Source organism: Pollachius pollachius (assembly GCF_949987615.1).
Source record: "Pollachius pollachius genome assembly, chromosome: 19".
Classification (NCBI taxonomy): Eukaryota; Metazoa; Chordata; class Actinopteri; order Gadiformes; family Gadidae; genus Pollachius; species Pollachius pollachius.
The window spans coordinates 15,516,630-15,539,469 of record NC_136952.1 but is presented as its reverse complement, the minus strand read 5'-3'; the positions used below and the strand labels follow the sequence as shown (position 1 = coordinate 15,539,469).

The 22,840-nt window shown below is 43.7% G+C and overlaps 3 protein-coding genes across 5 annotated transcripts in view; 1 reads left to right on the top strand and 2 right to left on the bottom strand.

Annotated features, from left to right (window-relative positions):
- Window positions 1-105: 105 nt before the first annotated feature.
- coasy (CoA synthase) lies at window positions 106-9,311 on the bottom strand. 2 transcript variants are annotated; one of them, XM_079757223.1, is made up of 10 exons: window positions 9,213-9,311; window positions 5,898-6,647; window positions 4,856-5,070; window positions 3,971-4,102; window positions 3,380-3,569; window positions 2,848-2,912; window positions 2,640-2,724; window positions 2,303-2,400; window positions 1,481-1,627; window positions 106-588 (listed from the first exon to the last, which is right to left on the bottom strand). In XM_079757223.1, exons 2-10 carry the CDS (start codon window positions 6,607-6,609, stop codon window positions 517-519), a joined length of 1,716 nt encoding a protein of 571 aa, XP_079613349.1. In that variant the 5' UTR covers window positions 6,610-6,647; window positions 9,213-9,311; the 3' UTR covers window positions 106-516. The 2 variants fall into 2 exon arrangements, with proteins under 2 accessions (XP_079613349.1, XP_079613348.1); XM_079757222.1 differs by lacking the exon at window positions 9,213-9,311 and adding an exon at window positions 8,537-8,705.
- A 554-nt stretch (window positions 9,312-9,865) lies between these two features.
- Window positions 9,866-17,620, bottom strand: zdhhc6 (zDHHC palmitoyltransferase 6). Its single transcript, XM_079756633.1, has 11 exons — window positions 17,574-17,620; window positions 16,309-16,875; window positions 15,459-15,550; window positions 14,762-14,921; window positions 13,980-14,138; window positions 13,546-13,599; window positions 12,992-13,159; window positions 12,578-12,619; window positions 12,022-12,170; window positions 10,948-10,994; window positions 9,866-10,507 (listed from the first exon to the last, which is right to left on the bottom strand). The coding sequence occupies exons 2-11, from the start codon at window positions 16,573-16,575 to the stop codon at window positions 10,407-10,409; spliced, it is 1,239 nt and encodes a 412-aa protein (XP_079612759.1). The 5' UTR covers window positions 16,576-16,875; window positions 17,574-17,620; the 3' UTR covers window positions 9,866-10,406.
- Window positions 17,621-18,068: 448 nt separating this feature from the next.
- Window positions 18,069-22,840, top strand: part of vti1a (vesicle transport through interaction with t-SNAREs 1A) — a 115,186-nt gene continuing 110,414 nt past the window's right edge. For both annotated transcript variants that reach the window (XM_079756552.1, XM_079756553.1), the window contains exon 1: window positions 18,069-18,237. In XM_079756552.1, coding sequence (XP_079612678.1) covers window positions 18,144-18,237 — 94 coding nt within the window. In that variant the 5' untranslated portion in view covers window positions 18,069-18,143. The remainder of the gene's footprint in view (window positions 18,238-22,840) is intronic.

The window sequence follows — 22,840 nt, the reverse complement described above, 5'->3', positions numbered from 1 at the left end:
AGGGTAAACTATCGTTACATTATGCTGTAACATCACTACAATCTTTATATATATATATATATATATATATATATATATATATATATTTCCTTCTTTATTTTGATTGATTACAGAATTCTTTTTAGTAAAAAGTGTCAGCAGTTGTTCCAAATCTAATCTTTTGGTTAGGATCTACTAAATGTGATAAAATGTTCAGTTGACTCAGGTTAATATCCACAAGTGGATCTCTGAGCCTTCTGACCACAAATGGCCGCAGTACCTCTTCATCGCCAAAGCAACTTGAACAGCTCCACATCCCCAGTTCAACATTCCTCACCAGCGGTCTTGTCGTTTTGAAGAAAAAAACTTTCCATTAAAAACCTGTCGATTCACCCGTCATGCACACCCTGCCTTGGTCACGTGACCACTGAGGGCCTGCTGTGATTGGTGGGTTGTCTCAGATGTGTGCTCTATAAAAAGGCCGAAATCCCTCAGGTTGAACAGTGCAGCGCTGAGCTCCCCCCAGTCTTACAGTCTTTAGTGCGGGTCCTGGTGCGCAGCCCGCCTCTGGAGGATTCTCTCCTGGAGCAGGTTCCAGGCCTTGAGAACCTTGGAACGACAGAGTTTCAAGGTTACTAAATGTCATGTGTTAGAAATCACACATGGTGGATGTGTTTTAATGTGGGCTGTGAAATTGTATTAGAAAATGTGCCTTTATAAATAGTACATGTATTGTGGGAACCAGGCTGCCAAGTTCCTCCCCACAGGCTGGGCCGAGACTTAGGCCCCCGGGACACACACTGCTGCTGCTGCTGTTTGGGCATTCAGCCTCACCTGCAACCACTCCCTAATAAAGCCTCTCCCGTCATAAACAGACAGCCTCTCATCAACCATGAACCGAGAGGATGCCAGTCAGTTACCCAGGCAGAGCTGGGTAACTGACTATTGAAGAAAAGAAGAGGAATTATAAGAAGGACTTGAATGCTCTGAAATCCCTAAATGGACACTGGCTAAAGGACCAGGGGATACTTTGGTTAATTCCCTGTTACCCTGTCTCTAGCTGCTCTATGTGTCCCCAGGCCAGGAGAGACTAACCTCCGACCAGACACTGCCCCGACCCGGGAAGAACTCTAGTTATTATTGTCCTCAACATTCCCCCATACCCCTCCTCAATGAATGAAACTCTTTTGTAAACTACTTCTAATAGGTGTGAAGTGTGTGCAATGTGACCTCATGAACAGAATCTACCTTATGCCTTTATCCAAAATCCTATACCTCCCGCACTGAACCGTGCGGTTGTTTTAAGTGCAGTGTAAACTCAGTTCATAATGTGGATGCGGAGATTAAGCACTGCGTTACTATAAAAAATATCTGTACAGGTCCTGCCCCTTCTTATGGCCACGAAACCACATTAAACACAGAATCCAGAACAAACCTTAAAAGGTACCGGTTTGTGCGAGCGTGCATGCGTTCCTATATGAAAGCAGTGGCTGTGTCTGACCTGTCTCTGCGTGACCGCCGGCTCCCACAGCGTGCTCAGCACCACGTTGGCCCGCTCCACCTGCTGGCCGGTCGGGTGCTGGCTCCGGAGGCGGCGCAGGGCGTCCTCCCGGCTCACCCCGTCCCGCTCCATGATCCTGGACACGGCCTGGGGGAACATTGATCCAGTATGGGTCAGATCTGATGCACCAATGTGGAGAACCTCACTGGGAACTTTGTTGGGAATGTTGAACTCAAACAGGCGTTTTGAGACTATTTTCTTTTGCTGTGGGGATTTGTAGCGCATTGATCGGCAACGGTTTAAAAGGCAGAGGGTATCCTGTAATTGACCAAATCGGAATCAAGTATTCAACATTACTGGTGTAATCTCCATTTAACATATCACATTTGACCTATAGCACTAATTTAGCAGACGTAATTATCCAAAGCGACTAAGTGAGTTCCGATATACGCCTACAGGAAGACATTGGGGTTCTTACCCTATAATCTCAGAATCTAGCACCTCACGCTATAACAACACTTCCCTGCTCCTGTGATACACTTCTGACAGGCTATCGGTGCCCTGCTGGTCAGAATACCATTGTCCCTCTGAGGTTAGAGGGTTCAACTTGCCACCGTCTGAAGTCAAGCTGTAGCGTCTTTGGGCAAGTACCTTGATGACTTGCTCCTAAACCTTCACTGTAAACCCTCCCCTAAATAACACGTTCAATAATAACACAAATACATAAATAACTGGCTAGTGCCACAAACGACCTTCAGAAGCTAACTTGGTAAGGCGGTGGGGGGTGCATATGGACCAATGAGCTGGGAGGTTCTGTCTCACCTCCTCCTCCGGCAGCAGTGTGACCCAGACCTCATGGACCATGTCTGTCCAGCCCGCCTCCAGCAGAACCGCTGCGTCCATCACACACACCTCTTTACCTGGAGAGACAAGTCACATGACCATCAGAAAAGATCCCTCGGTGCGCCACAAAACAGACCGCAATATCAAAAGCCATTGACAGTGACCAAGGACTTTCCTTTTTAACGACCCGCTGTGATGATGATAAAACATCGCAAGCCACTTCTTGATTCATGCAAGTTAACAAGTAACAGGATACAAATTAAAGTTCCCTTGCAGGAGATTCATTACAAGCTGGTGTGTTATCTAAGTACAGTACCTTGATCCCTGGCCTGCTGAATCTGCTCCTTAATCAGAAGGGCTATCTCAGGCCACACTATGTCCGTCAGCACCTTTAACCGCTCCTGTGGAGAAGCGGGAACATCAATGGATTAAAATACATAGTGGCATGGCACACAGGCAAACAGACAGACAGAGACAAAGACACAAACACACACAGACCGACCCGCACACACAACAACACACACCTTGCTCCCGAACACCTTCCTTCCAAGTTCCCGCCGGTTAATGGACTTGTCCTCGTTAAGAAGATCTAAAATGAACAACAAAAAGGGAGAGCTTTCTAAAAATGAATTGCACACAAACACCAACCTTTACAAATACATGCATCAAAAAACACTTTCTTTTATTTGTAATTTTTAAGATTCAAGAGCTATTATTTGGATGTAATTTGTTAGAAATGGCCTAGCCATCCCGTCAATGAGTGAAATAATAAGTGAGAAGATCTGTTTCTGATTGACTTCGTCCTCCTCTACGTGAGCCAATATCGATTTTAGAAGTACTGCAGCACTTCTAAATGTTATAAACATAGGGAGGGAGTGAGTAGAGAGAGAAGGGACTCTTTGTGGTGGTTTAGTTTCCGAATTTCACTCTTCCTTTGCTCCTTTTACGCCTCTGGGATCATACCTACAGCCCCTATAATCTCTATATAATGTAACTAAAAACAGTAATAACACCCCTGTCATGTCATTTTTCCTTCACCTAAACCACTGTACCCACCAGAGCCAAATTCCTGCAGCACGCGGTGGTAGCCCGCCGACCCCGTCTGGTATACGAGGTGGCCCAGCCTGTCGCAGTCGATACGGGCCGCACCCAGTGCCTCAAGCCGACCGGCGATGGAGCTCTTCCCACTGCCACTGCACCCCGTCAGACCAATCACGAAGGGGAGAGGAGGGAGGTGGGAGGCGTCCTGAAAGGCAACCAATCACAGGTCAGATGATGGGAATATCTGCGTCGACCAAATTGGAAAGCATTTGGGATTAGTATAAATAATCCAAAAAAAGGATAGGAGTGATGATAAAAAGATGAATTACTGCCCAGTACTATCATTTATAGCAAGTGTGTTACCAGATCAGGTGATGCGTGGCTCGCGGTGGTCGGATAAAAAAAGACAGCTGACAATGGAAAAATTTGTATTCCATTCTCATAAATATTTTCTGTTTTATTTCTTGACAGTCCAAGGTAACGGCCAACCAACATTACACCTGATGGTAAAACAAACCCGACGCCCCACAGCCCCTCATCCTCATCCTCCACATGGCATTGTGGAGGTCCACAGTGGGGTTGGGGGGTAGGGGGGGCTCCACTGACCTTGGGCGGGGTGAGCAGCGTGCCGAGGAGGCGGGAGCGCAGGCTGGAGGAGCTGATCTTCTCCTCCTCCGTCTCCGTGTGGTGGGCGTCCTTCAGCAGCTGGATCTCATGCAGGACCAAGCCTGGGAGACCCTGAGGACCACAGCAGAGACCCCCGTTACACCTGGCACAGAGTGTGTCGGCTTGATTTACACCTGGACGTTTGTTTGTTTTAGCAATACTCAATTTACATCCAATTAACCAAAACCCATGTTAAGGCCGGGGGTCACAAGAGGCACTCATGAGAGCAGGCAGGGCTCTAAAGACCTGAACATCGCTCACAGAACAAGCACCGATTCACGAATTTCAGGAAACAGTCGAATAACAAGTGCCCGATTTGTTCTCGTGGTATTTATATATCGGGTGTCGTGACTTGAGGTCTTGAAAACCTGTTGTTGAGAAAATATTTGAAGTTGTTTACTACTGCAAATATCTATTTGACTTGCTGATCTCCCGTCCGGTAATGCTTTCACAAACTGCAAATTGCTTCAAACTGCAGACATTTTTACTTGCTAAGTTGCGGTTTAAACGGGCAGTCATACCATTAGCATAACACATTATAAACTCATAATAACAGTCACATGATTACAGCTATTATAAAATAAATCAACATATCAACATATGCAACAGTTGGGCGAGCCATCTTTTGCTCTATTCAGGGCAACAATAGAGTTTTTGCTAAACGGCTTAATAATCAAAAGAGACAAAGAAAAAAAGAATATTCCATCGATAGCCAGTGGTTGTAACAATGGTTCTTCTGACAAATGTACTGTATTGTAAGTCTCTTTGGATAAAAGCGTTATGAAAACATAAGATAAAAATAATCGGACTGGAGGAAAGACGTACGTTCTCCAGGCGTTTGGTGTTCACGGCCTCGCCTCCCCGCCGAGTCTCCTCGCTGACCACAATGCACTGCAGCTGGCGGTCGACCACAGAAACGCCGAAGGGGTCGTCCAGGGCCACGATCTCCACCTGCAGGGAGGGCCGCACGTCCTGCAGGAACTCCGTCAGCCGCTCCACCCGCACCGGGTAGGGCTCGATCAGCTCCTTCAGCACCTTCCCTACGCAGCACACACACACAGATTACATCACTGAGGTCGGGTCATGTTACAGGGAACATCAACAGTTTCACTATCTTAATCCTTATTTATTATTTTGTAGTATTTTGGGCCATTTGTGTGCTTCGGCAATGTCACTATAACTTTTCCAAAAACCTTTCCACATAGATAACATCGCAACAAACAGGCGTCTCTCAAAACACTGTGTTCCCTTGTACATAAAAGGACAATCGGTGTCCTTTTATGTACAAGGGAACGGGTAGGAGACTTATCTTCCAGCTAGTCCACTGCCCTGGTACATTAAAGAAGCAGACCAATAATGGGTGTTGTAAGCAACACTTTAGTTTGTGTTAAGATGATGCCTCTGTAGTAAAGGGTCTTTCTCTCTGTCAACATTAGATTTGGCTACACTTTGATGATTTAACATTTACATAGAGCTTTACTATAGACAACCCGCTCTACACTTCAGCACGACTTAATCCGTTGTTTTCCAGCTGACTGTAATGGAGGGCAGAGTTGGTATGAAGTATTAATATATAATGTGAATACAATCTCCTGCAGCATATTTTAATAATCTAAGGGCTCATTGAAAGGAAATAAAATATTAAAACAAAGTCAGTGATATCTTATCAAGCAGAATATATCATTCCTAACAGGCCTAAAAGTTCTACATTGATTGTCTCTGTTCCATTTTAGGATTTAGTTTGAATCCAAAATCCTGTATTGCTGTATGGCTCTTTAAAGGCTATTATATCAGTTTTTGTTGATTCCAGCTTCAGGTAAGTTTCAGGTTTTGTTGATTCCAGTGTTTTGATGTTTCGATTATTTACTTTTCAGCATCTCCTGGTCACACACGCCGATCACGAAGCGGCGCTTGGCCAGCATGCAGGAGATGTTGAGCAGCGTCTTGTGGGCGCTGTGGAGCCGGTCGAAGGTGCCGCCGACCACCACGTCGTTGTACGTCTCCAGGGGCTCCGCCCCCCTGCCGGGCCCCTCCCGGCCCCCCTCCTGCTCCTCCTCCTCCTCTGCGGCCTGCAGCTCCTCCAGCTGGGGCTGCAGCAGCACCGAGGCCAGTGTGGGGCTGCACACGTAGCAGTGGCCCGCGTAGCGCTGCAGACACTGGCCCACCCGGGACGACTGCTCCGCGTCCTGCAGCGGGTAGTCAGTCAGCACCACCTCCGGGGAGTGGGAGAGGAGCTGGGGCGCGGGGAATGGGCCGACAATCCCGCCGGGCGATTGGATTTCAGGCGGCTGGGCGGCGCGGACGTTGGTGAGCAACACGCGCACGTCCAGATGTCCGCAGACGTCGGCCGCGTTGCTGTAGAGGCGGGAGATGGCCTTGGACAGGTCGGGGACGGGTGGGATGAAGACGGGCCTGGGCTGGTTCCCGCTGCAGGCCGACAGGTTGAGGCCCGGGTGGAGGTGGACGTACAGCGTGTGTTTGACCACGCGCGCTGCCGAGCTCAGCACCGGCGTGATGCGCAGCGGCAGCGTGTGGAGCGGCGCCGTGAGCACCAGGACGCCCGTGCTGAACATGGACATGTTGCTGGCACTGCCGACGCGAGTGGGGCGGCGCACACCTGTCAACAGCGGAGAGAGAGAGAGGGGGGGTCATGTTTCAGAAACAAGGGTTTAGGTGGGTGATGTTATCATATAGTCGACAGTTTGAACAAGAGTGTTGACCAAGAACAACCAGTCCTTTGACAATTTCAAAGTAGACAAACTTGTTTGGCAGAGATTTTCACATACTAAACAGTTGAGTAGCCTAGAACGACGCTACAAGAAAAGCCCAGCATATCGCAACCTAATTTTAACCTCTTTCATTGTTATATTTTGGTATCTTTTTGAAAAGCATTTCATTGCCTTCCTCCTGTCGCAAAAGCCTACAGGCAGCATTCTCGACAGCTGCGATAACCTATTGTTCCCGTAGTCCCACTGTCCCCATCACCTCTGCCATCTCTCTTCTTAAAAATCTGCTATAGAAAGTCTAATAAAATAATCTGCCATAGAAAGTCTATAACAATCTACTACTGTTCCTCCTAAGGACTTGTCCTTATGGGATGAGTGGAGCAAGAATCCATTTAACGTTAACATTCCTCAAGATTTGCTGTTGTTTTGTTGCTCCAGGGCCCCATTGAAAGTCAACAGAATACAAGTTCCTTGGTCACATACTTGTCCCTTTGAAAACAGTAATACGCTAGAATGCACATTTGACTTGTTACCCACTTTCTGTTTACGTCATGGGGCAATGTTTTACTCAGCATTGGACTACAAATATGGTCAGTCTCTCGTCAATGATAATTATTGTCAAGGTGTATGGACATTGATTAACAGGTAGCGATAAATCGTTTTCGTAGGACCAACCCAGGGGACAACGCCTCAATGAAAACAGGCCAATTTTAGGGCCAATGCACAATGTGCAGGAACATTGAAAATCAAGGGTAACAAAGTGGAAAGATTGCAAGCTATTTAGGTTTGGTGTTATTTACATTTTTTGTTTACAAGCTTTAGTATAAAAGTAAAATGTGTGAGAACCTGTAGCTTCAGTTTAAGCTTAAATTAGCTAGTTAGTGTGACATATATATTATTTTAGTTGAATGGCATTAAGAAAGGAAAGGCACGTTTATTTATGTAGCACCATTCAAGCACATGGTCATTCAAAGTGCTTGAATGGTGGTCGTTATGTGGAAAATTTCCCTATGCCATCTTCCCTACCAAAAATAAAGAGCATCTATAAAGTCACCAGCCAAGGTCCCCATCACCCTCCATGAAAGTTGAACATAAACATTTTAATAATGTTGAATACGTTTTAAAATAAAATACATTTTAAATCAAATCTGCATTCCTCTTTCATTAAATGTGGTGCTATTGTTATTGCTATTATTATACTCAACATGTTATACCAGCGAGTAAAATAGGCTACTACCAAATAAACGTTTCAGTTTAGGATTGTATTTATTTATTACAAGTCTGGGTTTACTTAGAGTAAACATAATTGAAAGATCTTCCACGGAGAAGTCAGTCAGTCAGTCAGTCAGTCAGTCAGTCAGTCAGACAGACAGTTTGTGTGCGCGCGTGCGTGTGTGTGTGTGTGTTTCTGTTCAAATTAGCCCAAAATCGGATTTGGAAGGGAAAACTTCGGAAGGGAAAAGATTATACTATTAGTAGCCTACCCTGACCCTAGATCCATGCAGACCGTCAGCAAATCTTCACGAAACAGTTCTGAATACAATTGAATTACGTTATTATATCACTGTATAACAAGTGTTATATTATTATCTTTGGCTCACATATGGGCTTAATGTAGCTCTGCGTAAAACGGTTTTGTATGGCCTGTCAGTTGGGTCAATAGCAGTCTGACAAGTCAGATTTTGGATTCATAATATCACAGTAGGACTGCTGGATCCGAGAGGAGTTCTCGCAAGACACCCACGTAACACTTATACGATGCATTTCTTAGTGGTTTTACCGTAATGTGAGACGACGTGGTTCAGCAGTGTTTTTGCAGTCAGCCCCAGCGACTGGCAGCTTTGGCGAAGGTCAATTGCAGTACTGGCAGTAATCGCACATAGCGAACCATAACCATGTCGGGCCTACTACCCTACCCTACAGGAGACGGCCTGTTTGGGTTCATGTGATGAAGTATACACTGTAAACTACGTACGACAGGTTGCAGCGAATAGGGTTCTGATACACACTACACACGATTGGCTAATGGTTAAGAAACCGTTTCGTGAACAAATGGGAACTGTAGTCCAAATCCTGTTAGCTTCTGGTAGAAACACAGAGGAAAGAACACGATGTAGGACTACAGCACCGAGAGAGCGGCGTTCTCATACGCTGCGTTCCAGTCGATACTGGGACAAAACGAGTTCCGATGAATTGAAAAGTTGTCCAACTTCCAGAGCTCCGGTTGTCCTTGTATGATTAAAATAATTATAAAAGCGTTTGTTGAGATTAAACCCCAAACCCCGATGGGTAATCATGCGATGCGTTTTTGAGAATATCAAGAATTTGAAGTTACCTCCGACCAAAGACCTCTAAACATGGCGCGTTATGACGTGAACCTCACATTCCCTATATATTCCAAATAATATATAAATATAGATATTTCCTTATTTCTATAATCTCAAACGTGCACTCACCTGCGGCTTCTCCTATATTCTACATGTTTCCAAAAATAATGCAGCCTTTATTTTATGGATTCAGCAATGAGCCATCGTGTATCGTTGTCGATTTCGGAAGTCGGAAACCTGAGAGGTAAACTCCGAGTTTTTATGAACGCGGCAGTATTGTGACACACCCATGCTCTAAAAGTTATTCTCGTCTGTTTATGTTTCAATCAGATATCGCAACATTAATTATTTATTTTGCATCTTGTATCATTGAGCCAATTTATATATAGTAAATAGTAAAATGAGTGCGTGTCTGTAATAGCGGCTTATCAAAATCACACCTGGTGGTAAAAAAGGGAGCATTTAACATAAGTAAAGCTACTTTCTGACAACTAATGTTATTAATATGCTGAACTGGCCTGAAATCGCCAGACCACAAATGCGTATTTGTCTGGAACCTCAGTTCATTTTTTGATTTCCAAGAGCTATTATAAACGGCTGCAAATGCATCTGGATACATGTTGGTTAGACCAAGAACCAATCAGAGCAATGACACTCCCTTGGGGCACTCCTCTCTACAAACATGTATCAAACTCTCCCCTGCACAGATTCATGGTACAGACACATATGCCATGAGTTCACAGATTCGTCTTGTTCCAAGAATAAAGCTGAACCACATTAAGTTTATAGATGTACATATTCTTTATTTTTAAGGGCATACGTCCAGGCCAACTTTATTGTTTTTACAAAAATAACAAAAAAACAAAACAAAAAAAACAGTGTTTTCTGAATATCTTAGAAATAGTTGCATGACGATGCCCAAGGTGAATCCGGGCTGAGGCATTGCATATTTACTCAACAGACATCAGCATAAGTTGAAAATGAAATCATTCAAGTAAAGATATCTAAACCATAAGTCACATCAAAGCCTTGGCGGCAGCTCGTAGAAAGAAAGATTCGTGCTGGGTTTCAGTTTTGGTCCAAAGAGTCAAGCGAGACGACAGGGGTCAAGCTGGACACCTTGCGAGTCAGTCAGTCAGGGAGAGGCTTGCTAAGACATCACTGCCAGCATCGGGAAGGCTCATTGGCTGAGAGAGAACCTGTGTTTGAGTTGTGAGTTGACATGCACGGCTCTGACAACCAATGGGGGGGACATTGATATGCTGAGAGAGCACACACACACCGCTATGCTAGTTGGCATTTTAGGACGCAAGGAGACTCCCTTTAATTTATTTTCTTCTCGCTGGTGTTGTCACTGGCAGCAGTGTCATAATGGCACTTCTCCACGCATCGCCGGGGAAACCATCCCCTAATACGCTCTCCCGCTAGTAGCAAACAGATAAAGGACTTGTTAGTCATGTATCGCCATAATTACTACAATTAATTACAATGGTGGTTATTACAATAATGTTGTTCAGGGTTCAACGTTTACATTGCCACTGGTTCGGTCAGAAGAGTGGGTCTGAAACATACTGCCTCGAGACAATTTGACTGGCCGCCACTCATATTCACTGATACACAGTATCATCATGCTCATCATCACTGCTATTTTCACCCTCTTCAAACAATTACGACAAAAACAACAACAATAACACTGGAGGATTTACATTTCATTATTAAGTACTATTAATTTAGCACTCTGATTTTTTTGAACTGATCGGGACAGTGAGTTGAAAGTTCCGACCTCATTCTTTACTGGTCCCGGGCCATTGGGCAGCTCATATTCTAACGTGTTGTTAAGTAGGGCCTCAAAAACAATTTTTACCGTTAATTTGCTCCTCGCCTAAGACTTTATCTCCATACATCCACCACCTACAAAAAAGAGAAAAACAGAGTTAGGGCTCATTCAAACCAGGTGTTCCCACTCCAATGTGGGAGTGTGACTTCATGGCCCATTTGTGTTACGTCACGCTGTGAACGTAAACCACTCCTTCACGGCAGGGTTTTACAGCTCTTGGAAGGACAACATGTCGGCATCCAGCCTTTCTTTCATATTCAAAGTTGCTCGGTATACAGCGGAATGCTACATTTTATTTTAAAAGTACTTCTTCAAGTGGGCATTTTCCGGTATGATCGCCGTCTTACGTGATTGGCCACTGCGTGACGTCGGGTTGCTTCAACTTATCGTCGCAGTCTGGCTGATTATCTTTTGCAAACCCAATGCACCCACTTCTGCAGCTTAAACACAATACTCCAATTCAAATGAATGGTTAAACTGGCATTTCGCCGCAACAACCCTGATTTGGTGTGAATGAGCCCCAAAGTGGCTGAACGGAATTAGGATAGCACACACTAGCACTATATAAATGGCGCTAGATAATGGATTGGCCTATTAGCTCCATCACAGGACAATGACAGCCTTTTAGATTATACTACAATAATTGAATGTGTTGTCTTGATGAGGCCTTTCTCCAGCCACACTTGACTGCACAGTCTACCACAAACAATAGCCTTGCACATTTTAACAATAACGTTATTTACTGCACCTCATTCAGGGAAAATCCCTTTCGATGAGTAATAATCACATAGAGTTGAGAGCACTTACAAGATAATTTAAACAACAGAAATGAGATGAAGAAATCCCATCACAAATGTAATGATTTCTTAACAATAGCTGGAACGTCTAAGTTTAATTCCCCTTTTACGATATATGTACAAGCCAGCTGCAAGTGGGAGTCTGTCCCATTCCCTAGTGTTTCATTACCCCTCTGGCTCTGTTGGGTGCTTGTTCGGAGGACCCATTACCCCAAGGCTTAGTTCCAAGCCCAGTGGCAGGGACCCCCCCTAGGACAGGACCAACAGGGACTAAAGGACCACAAAGTAAAAGAGTGGGACTGACTTGGTGCCCCGGGTTGCGAGGATGGTGTCCCCCTTGGAGAGGGGGATGCGGGGCTCCTCAGTGCAGGGCGTCCTGAAGAAGGTTTGGAGCCCCTTGCTGACGGGGCAGCAGGCCCCGTTGTAGACCTCCACCGCCTGGTACTGCACCTGCTGAAGGACGGAGACCCAGACACCTGCTCATTCTACTGTTTCAATACAAACACCTTGTTCTGTTGATCAAATGCATTGTTCTACTACAGAAACACACTTATTCAACTGTTGAATACGAACAGTTCTATGTACAGGTTACATATTAGAATACTTATTATACTGTTCAAATAACTGTTCTACTGCTGAAAATAATCCAGTTATTCTACTGATCAACCAATGTTTTTTTATGTATGCATCCATCTATTGTTCACTGGCAGCAAACGTGTTGCTACTAAGTAACATTTGATGATTCAACATGGAAACACAACATGGAAAAACATGTCGATAAACACAGCATAACATCATCTATTAGACAACTATTGACTATTGGTTCAGTCTGTTCCCGTACATTACGATGTGGTACTTACACTTCTCACCCTCTTGTCGGCTTTCTGCTTCAGTTGCTCTATCTGTTAGGAGGAGAGAAACACACATCAGTTGATCTGTCTGTTAGGTAGAAAGAGAAACACACATCAGTTGATCTGTCTGTTAATTTCCCATCTAGGATGGAGAAAATAGATCTTATCGTACATTCTGTTGGCAAAGCCGTGCTATTCTTGTAATCAACGTCAAAAGGTTATCTGGAATAAACATTTTACAAATTTGCATACTTTGATTCGTCTCAGCCTCACTTACAAGTCACGGATAAAAGCTTCTACTCAATGAAAAAAGGAACCAATAACATAAAGTGGTTCACGATGAGAGAGGCCCTGACAGACCCCACCTAGGGGTCTAGGTCTTCAGACTAGACCTACAGTTCTAGCCCCCCAGACTGGACGTACGGTTAAGGTGTGCTGGTGACACTTGGGGTGGAGAGGCCACTGGACGCCGTCTCCTCTGGGGGTTCCTGACCAGGTGAAGACCTGCTTGAAGTTCTCCCAGCGCCCTCCCAAGTCGTACGGGAAGATAAACTCCTCCCCCGTCTGGTAGTATTGGATTCTGTCTTTGGCCTACAATAGAATAGGATAGAAGGGATTAGAACCTTATTCTAAATTGTCTTTGGCCTCGTTAAAAAAAGATGAAAAAATTAGGACACATTTAGCTCAAACCTTCGTATGAAGTGAATCTGTATCAGAGCCATCATAAATGATAAAATTATTTTGCTGAATTTAGGCTACTCGTAGGAGTGCTCATTATCGCCATCTGCTGAACGATTGACCACATTGCAGCCCAACAAAAAAGAAAGTACTGACATTCATTCTGATTTAATTTGCAGTTCTTTTAATGCAAATATTCTCTTTGTTTGGGTTAGAGTACATGACCAAATGTCAACTAACTGATGCATTCTGGGGGCTCTGAATACCAGTGTTTAGTGCAGGTCGGATGCGGTTCTCACCTTTTCCTCGATCCACGCCTCAATCGAGGTCTTGTTGCGAAGGATGACTTTCATCTGCAACGTTTAAAACAATTCAATAAGGACATGCATGGAAAAGTAGCACATGGTATTATTCTCATAAGCCGGTGCAAGTCTTAGTCTAGCCCTGGCCTATTCTATAACAGGCTTTACAATTGGTCCAATGGCTGCAAGATTGCTTCCAGTTAACATAATGTTAAGATTATGTTGACTAATAGAGTATTTTTTTTTAAACATTTTCAAAGAAATCACGATTTATTTAGTCATTTCTACACCCATAAGTCCGTGACTATCACATGGACACTGTTTTTAAATAGTTTGGGGTTTAAGCCATTAAAAAGCCTTCCCTGACCGGCCAACCTTCCCCATGTGTTTTTGTTAAGTGGCCCACTGGACACACGGCGTACGAGGCTGACCTGTATGAAGAACAGCATGCCGACGGCGATGGTGGTGCCCAGCGCCAGGCCTAAGGCAAAGAGAGTGGCGGCGAACGCCGGCACACTGAAGGGCATGAGGGGCTGGACACGGCGTGTGGTGCTCATGTCGATCTTCACCGTGCTCCAGCCGAATGAGATCTGGAGTGATGTCACAGCACAGAGTGATAGAGTTAAACAGAATTTCAGAGTAAACCTACGACACAGAGTAACATTATGACACAGTGGCCGGGGTAAAGTTGTGACACACTCTCGTTAATATAACACAGAGTCACGAAAGAGTATCGTTATGACAAGTCTTGACACACAGTTGTCCGGCATCTCGGACAACGATAGTGTAACGCTACGGTGTGTTGATGTGTGGTGCCCTGTCTGAGAAATTTATTTTGATTTCCGCACCCAAGTGAGGGTTAGGAATTTTTAGAATTCATGGTTCAGCTGTTTCACAAACCCTATGAAAGTAAAAATGCTAATTAATCAATTAAATCAAAATAATCGCCAAGCCCTACTACAGAGTAATATCAAGAGAAAAAAACGACAGTAATGTTGCGACACAGTGACATGACACAGATTAACACATGACGTTAGGACAGTGAGTAACGTTATGACACAGTAACAACGGAGTAACGACCTGACAGAGTAACATCAAGAAAAAGAGCAATACTTTAACATCGCTTCAAAGTTACGCTCAGAGTGAATTGGGGCTTGGTTTTATAGGAACTCTGCGACCAATTAGAACAGAGGAAGGCAGACTAGTGACTGACCCTCTCGTACAGCTGCGTGTACATGGTCATAATGAAGATGATGGCTGCATGCGAGCAGCCCAGCGGTGCCAGGATCAGGAAGCTGGTGAAGTAGGCGTGGTTCTGGTGTCCACAGCAGTTGTTGATCCAGGGGCAGTGGTGGTCCATCTTCATCACACACCTGATGGAGAGGAAAAGAGAAGAGAAGAGAAGAGAAGAGAAGAGAAGAGAAGAGAAGAGAAGAGAGGAGAGGGAATGTTCATGTGTCAACACATCAAGGCATGGCTGTCCCACTTCTCTTGTCATTCATTATAACAAAAAGAAAATCTGGCAAAATCATTTAGAGATTTTGCATATTTTGTCTGACTGCTTCACACTTAAATCTGTGCTTAAAATATGAGGTGTCTTGAATCAGTAAACAGGTGGGATTGAGATGGGGTCTGATATTTTAACATTAACCACACTTACAACACACCAGCCATCTGTGCACACTTAAATACCAAAAGAATGCTGGCATCCAGGATTCTGTGAGCAGACACACGTTAAATCAACAGCATAATGTAGCCGGTTAGGGGTGTTTCACCGACACACTGATAATCTTTTAGATCCCGACATTAAAAAAGCTTCACAGAGTGTCCAGAAAAAGGTTCACAGAGAGTCCAGAAGAAAGGAGATTCTTTGAAAGGTTAATGTCTATTGGGTGTGGTCGGTAACTGACCTGTTACACTTGCGACAGTGATGGGACCGAGGGGGCTTGAAGCCTTGGCACACTCTGCAGAACTGCAGGTACTGGCTCTCCTGTTGACTATCCTGGGGGGGAAAACACAAATATCTGAAAAACACTTCATTTCACCAACAACAGGGTATCCAAACCACCTTGGGTTCGCCTTGTATTCATATGGGGTTGTGGGAGATTGCTGATTCATAAACTATGCATACTTAACCCAAAATAACATTTGTAAAAATAGAGAGCTTAAAGTTTTCATCCTATTCAGTTTTTTTCCTGTATATATATACAAATTGCCTTATGATTCTTAACCACAAGGAAATTACTGCTAATCATTTGGTGTTGCTAGGTGCACAAACATTCATCAGGACATTGATATTGGGGTTGTTGATTGGGTTAAAACAATGTGGATGTGGATAGAAGCAGATACACATTAATGAGAGAAGATGGGCTAGCCAAGACTGTCAAGACCTTAAAAAGGGGACATGGGAAAAAACAGGCTGGTTACCACAATAATACGTTATGCATGAATTTTTATACATTTTCCACTCGATCCACATACGGATCCTTCATTTTGTGGACCTATGATCAGCTGCATTACAACATTCCTTCAGACACCCTTAAAAGGGCCCGCGTTACACGACGAGGTATGAGGCTTAGTCATAACACGCCACTTCTAAATCTATCCACAAGTGGGAGCCTCACTCCCACTTGTGATGTAACAAGTGGATACATTTTCAAATGGCTTGCGATGACACATCAGTGTCACACTTGTTGGTAAAAACGAATTTAAGTGGCATATTAAAGGCCCCCAACCCATCCTACTGACTGAGGTCCTTACTGGCTTCCAGCCCAGGGGAATGTACCCTGGACCCACAAACATTGCATTGAAGTAGTTGTAGAGGATGAGGACGGTCCAGTTGAGGAGCATGATGAAGTTGACACTGCCCCCGGTGGTGTCAAGCGGCCAGTACCAGATGATGGAGTCGAAGATGGCCATGGTGGAGCATATGCCGATAACGGACAGTGCGATCACGGGCCCCCAGTGGCACAACCTCCTCACCTCGTGGAGGTTCTCAAAGGTCACGATGGCAGAAAGGAACTTCATTTTTTGTTTACTTTAAATGTATATGTTGGCGGTGAAATGTGGTGGCGGGTTCTTCCCCCGAAACTGAAAAGGTTGTCCCAGAGATTCAACTGGTGGCCCTTTTTGCAGCGCTGTCTCGAAGAGTGGGCACGGCCGACGGAACTCGTCTTCTCTCTCTCCCTCTCAGCGGCCAGCGAGCGACTGGACCCTCAGGCATCGGTGCTCTTCGACTTCCATTAATATTACCGTGGGCAAAGAACACCATCCTCTCCCGTTACTCTTTGGTGAGCACTATCCTAGTGACGGACCACGTTTCTCCATCTGAGGGAGAAAGAATTTGTGTAAAACCCTGTGACCCTTGTCGAATGCACTCAGCCTGACCCATTGTTTTTCGTTTGTACAGTCAACAAAACATCAAGGTTTGGAGAACATAGATTTTTTTCAAAGGTTGGAGTCATTTCTGATTTCGATAGTGATAAGCATGCCCCATGACCTAAGGCCTTACTCATGAATGCAGTTATACTTTTTTAGTTCAGCCGAGTCAAGTTAATGAATACGCGCGTGACACACACACACACACACACCGACACACCCCCGCAAGTTGGCTGCGAAATGTAACCAACAGCTACACACTACGACCTGTCTATTGACATACTAGCTACATACATACTAGAAATAAGCCAGATGTAATTTTTTATAATAATAACGTTTCACGTAGAATAACATCGGCGTCATGCGGACATCAAATCTTCTACTTTACAGAAACAAGTTTCATTGGTAACATTTTACAATCTGACATCAACAAGTTTATGTTTAGCTTTAGCCTCCACTAGCCTATGCTTGCTGACCAGATGCTGATAAATCAATTGATAAACCGAATGGTTATGATTACAAAGTGAGCTTGCAGACAAGCGAACAGATAGCAGCCGTAAAGATAACATAGAGAATACTAGTCACGAAATCGAGGAAGATTTTCAAGGTTTCAAGAGGTTTCAAGCTGTCACTTTAAATAAACCAACCTGGATACTTCCTCGATTCTTCCCTTTTCACCTCCTCATAGCTCAGCCGGAACTAGGAACCATTCTCCCAATGTCCCTCAGTCACACCACAATGCATCCTGCCTGCCATTAAAACCATGGTACCATGATTACTGTACTTAAATTAATAGGATTCATTAAAAATATATATTTATATATATATGTTAATAGATTAATTTATGTCTTATTATTTATATGTGCAAACTATATTTAGGGAAAACCTTCTACCCAATATCCCGTTTCTCCCCGAGCACAATTCACTGCAGCGCAATAAATCGCGCGTGCGCACTAGGGAGCGGCAGGCCATTAAATTAATAATATTAAATACATATTTTTATTTTAATATGTACATTTACGTCCTATATTCCCGTGATTCCATCTAATTTAGGGAAAACCTCTATAAAACATCCCGTTTCTCCCCGAGCACAATTCGCTGCAACGCAAAACATCGCGCGTGCGCACCAGGGAGCGGCAGGCCAGTGGATCAGGTGGCTACACACTCCGAGCTAACTGTCAATAAGAAACAAGTGCTTGTACACCTTATTCCTCAACATGTCGTCCGACTTTGAGGCATATGAGCAGGACTTCGGCACCCTCACTGCCGAGATAACCAACAAAGTGGGGCGAATTCCCAAACTAAGTGGAGGTAAATACTCTATTGATCTAACGTTGTTTGTCTTCTCAATCTAGACAGAGAGAACCGATATCCTGTCAGCTGGGAGGGCTACCTGATGCCAGCATCGAGTGTGTGTGTGTGTGTGTGTGTGTGTGTGTGTGTGTGTGTGTGTGTGTGTGTGTGTGTGTGTGTGTGTGTGTGTGTGTGTGTGTGTGTGTGTGTGTGTGTGTGTGTGTGTGTGTGTGTGTGTGTGTGTGTTGTTAGGCAACTTGTGGATGTACAGATCTTCTGCAAATACCTAAGGTGATTGACGTGTTGGTGGCTCACCTGACAGATGCATGGTGTATGGTTGGGGAGTGGGGGTACATTAGTGACTCTTTCCTCACTGTCAGTGTGATTTAGTGTAGGATGACAGGGAGACACTGGTGTTCAGATTCTAACACGGAATCTACACCTTGAGTCAAATGGACCATTATAAGATACATTTATGTGCATCCAAGTGGTTCTCATTTATTATATGTTTACGCTTCAAGTGGTTACCCCTCAACACTTTGTTACATACAACTGTGTATGCTAACGGCACTGATTATTCAAGATGTAGTAAGATGTGACCATTCTAAAGCCTAATAAAGAGACAGACTTGGAGTGAATTCAGAAACTTTACAGTGAGGCTGTTGAGTTGAATACTAAGCCTCTTTTAGACTATTCTGCTGTTCTGAAATGCAACTATGTATTTTGTATCGTTAAAATTGTAAATACAAAGGGTGCAAAGAAATCCTTCATAGCACAGACCTCCAACAGTAGACCAAAAAGTTTGTTATACAATGGAGGAAGACGACCTTAATGAATAATACGCCACTAAAGCTAAGGCACCATCTCTAAAGATTATTGTGTTGTAGTTTATCTTTCTGATTGGCTTAAATCGTGTGAAATCGGGTGAAAGGGTCCGTACCATCAAAGTTGTTGGAAACTTCTACAGGAAATGTTTTGCAAGTTCTGTTCCAATCCTATGAGTGTCAATCCATTGAATTTATGACATTTGTTCATCAATTCAATTTTGATGTTGTTATAATCAACTTTTGTTGTCGTCCATCAACTTTTGATGAAGAAAATGTGTATTTACGAGTAACAAGTTTTTTAAAAAGAGCTACGTTTACTCATCAGAGATCTCTCGAAAATTGACCAGGTGAGTTAGTAAAATGATATGATAAAATAATGGGGACCCAGCCCCCATCCTCCTTAAAGGAGATTTTTTAATACACAGTTAGGAAGCAAGGTTCTAAGATAGCCACAGACCCAACCCATGTCCTAAAAATGGAGTATGAGCTGTTGCCTCTGGGCAAAAGATACAGGCTCTCATTTTGTAGGTTAAATAGATTAAAGTTCTCCCTAGTTCCGCTATCAATTAAGCTACTTAATGGAGGGAGCATTCCGTGATGGAACAGTGCAACTGGTGGGGCAATAGTGCAATAACTAGTGGACAGTGCATCATCCTTATGGATACTTGTACGCGCTTGGGTAGTGCTTAGACTATGTTTTTAATAATGGGTTTCAAGGTGGGGGTGAGGCCATGTGTTTGGGTAATGCAATGTGTTTCATGTTTTTATGTTTGTCTCTGTAAAATCTTTATGTATTTGTCGCTGATGCTCTCTGTTTGCCCAAAGCAATTTTTCCTCGTGAGAGAGACAATAATAAAAAAAAAATACTTACTTACTTAATCTGGGTCTAACCGTGTCTGACCCCTGGGCAAGCGGCCATAGTGGATTTACTGAGCATTCAGTCAATATTTTAATACATACAGTAATATATAATTTATAACCTATTAAAAGCACACGCACACAGTGGTCCCCTTATTTATGACCTAGACGAAGATGTTCTGATGTGCCGTAAAAGCAAGGAAGAAGACTGAACATGTCAGTTATTTTTGTTTTTATACACTATTTTATTTTTTCAAAGACTTATCTTCACAAGCTTAGTCTACTACAGCTTCCCTGGTACATATGGTTAGGAGAAGACCCATAATTAATGTTTTGGGTTACACCTTTTGTTTATCTTACGATGATCATGAGGATCTAACAAGCCAGCCATCTAATTTGAAAAATATTTGGATATGTGAAGGCTGTGGAACAAGCATGTGAATGTTTGTGATTGGTGATTGGTTTTGCTTATGATTAGCGCCATTGGTCAATTAGGTGTGAGGTCATTCCTCCCTAAAACAACTACCTTGCATTTAAAATTCCTGAGATGTTGGTTATGCGGTGAGACCTCAGATCGTCTGGTTTTATGAGAATAGCGTGTGGAAAATATTTGTTATTACTTTGACCCTGCACACTCGCGGCCAAAAACACTAAAACAAATCTGAATTGAACCAAATTACAGATTTGGGTGACCAGGGACTTTAAAGGCCCTTGGATATGGCCAGCAATGAAGTGGTGTGAGTTTATAGTAATTAGATAAAGATGCAAGAAGACACAATCTTTCAGCTCTACATTTTTCAAATCTTTGTTGAATCAGAACGAAGCAAACCCAACTTAAAAATTCAGAATATCTCCCCTTTTCCTCAGTGCTGATGCATATACAACTTTACACCCCACATCTTTCTATATCATCTCAGTGAACTTCAAGTCAGTGTGACCGTCGTAATACGTAGCAGTCACAAGATATAATCCAGGTCAACCGATGAATGCTTTTCTAGGATCCAGAAAGCAAAATAAATGAGGGCTTACAGCAGCAACACAGGTTGTCGTCCTGACTTTGGCTGAACTGAGCCGGATATAAGTAGCTGTTTGGCCCGGGGCCATGTTGCCCTAATGTTCATGTAGACCTGCCCAGCTCTTTGAGAATGTACGCGTTGTCAATGGATAGATACATACAAGGAGAAAGAAAGTTGTACACTCTGGCTCCATTTGCATTTCAATTTAATTTGGATGACATTTCGGCCCTCAGGCTTTCTTAAGGATCAACCTAGAAAAACAAAACGTGGGACCAGAGTTTGTTTCACTTTGTTTCTACTTTAAAGGCTGTTCTTAAGTGATCAGCAAATCCCTTCAACCCTTGGTGTTGTATCTTTTTGCTTACCAGTAATGGATGGATACATCACATCAACTTGTACCTTGAAAGTGGTTCAGCCACATGGAACTAATGTCACAGTAGTACTAATAACCTGTTGGTTTAGGTTAATAATTTTTTATCCGCCCGGTTACTAAGTTAAAGACTGCCTTCTTTTAACTTTTATATTTGTTTGGGGCTTTGTTGCTTCATGGACAGGACAGTGGAGATCGCCAGGATTCCGGTTTTGGGAGAGGGAACGGTATATAGCGTATGGCCGCAGGCTGGAATTTAACCTGCAGGGGCCATGTGGTTGCCACGGAGGCAACATGCCTGCGTGGTCAGGCCCCGATATTTGAAAGGAAATCGAATGCATGATCAACATCAGACAACAGCTTGACTGTACATTATCATAAGCAACTAGATATATCTCATAGAATATACAATAGATATTCAACCGAATATCTATTGTGAATTTAGGACGTATATATATATATATATATATATATATATATATACCAAATATGTTAAAGGTTACGATCATGGGAACCAATAAGTAACAATTCATCTCATTTGATTGACTGTCGACTGAGAATGGAGCTCAGCTGTGTACCTGTCCATGTTTATTAGTGCAGTTGTGTTTACACCCCCAGGGGCCCCCACTATAATTGACAAGTGACCTCGTTTTTCACACGCATCATGTAAACCCCAGTCACAGACAATCCATTGTTGGCTTCTGTGTCGGTGTCATGCCATCTCATGTCAAGGGATCATTTAGGCATGGTGGCTATTTCTAGCCTTTACTCTCCATGTAATAGCTGTGACGCATTTTGGATGATTCAATTGATATGGGCTTATTACAGTGATCCAATCATACTTGTCTAGTATAAATGAGTTACTACAAGTAGTTTAAAGGTTCACCCGAGGAGGTTTGAAAATGCATTCCTTTTCCTTCCAACGCAAACTTCCAGACACCACAATGTACTGCCCCATATTTGGACTGGTTCAAATCATGTTAGATTTAAGTATATTGTCTCATACACATTAATGGACTACACTTAATCACTAGTAAAAATCGTGAATTCCCTATTTCCTCAAAAGAGAAAAAAGTAAGTACAAATAAAAGGTCAACAACTCCTAATAAATGAAAACAACCATAATTGACAAACAAAAACATGTACACACTTAACTACCTGACCAAAAGGCCAAGTTGAGGGTAAGAACATCAGCGGTTCGAGCACCATTCGAGCACCATTCTCCATATCGCCCGGCCTGGCTGTGGTTCTTCCCCCCTTCTCCCTGGCACCTCCCGAACCCGGCCCAAGCTGCTCCTAAACAACCATGCATATTTCACAAGCTCTCGCAAGTCTCCGCCTGAGCCGTGAGAGGGGGGCGAGCGAGCTCCACCCCTACTGGCCGAGGATCGCCCCCGGCTCTTCAACGTGTAGCCCAGGAGCTTGGACACAGGTTTTAAAAATACATTTGAGGGTCTTTGAGAGTAACATCAGGCCCCTGGGAGGGAGCCTCCGAAATGAAGAGCTTTGGTTGTAGATCCTGTCCCTTTCACAGATACCGTCTGTAGTTT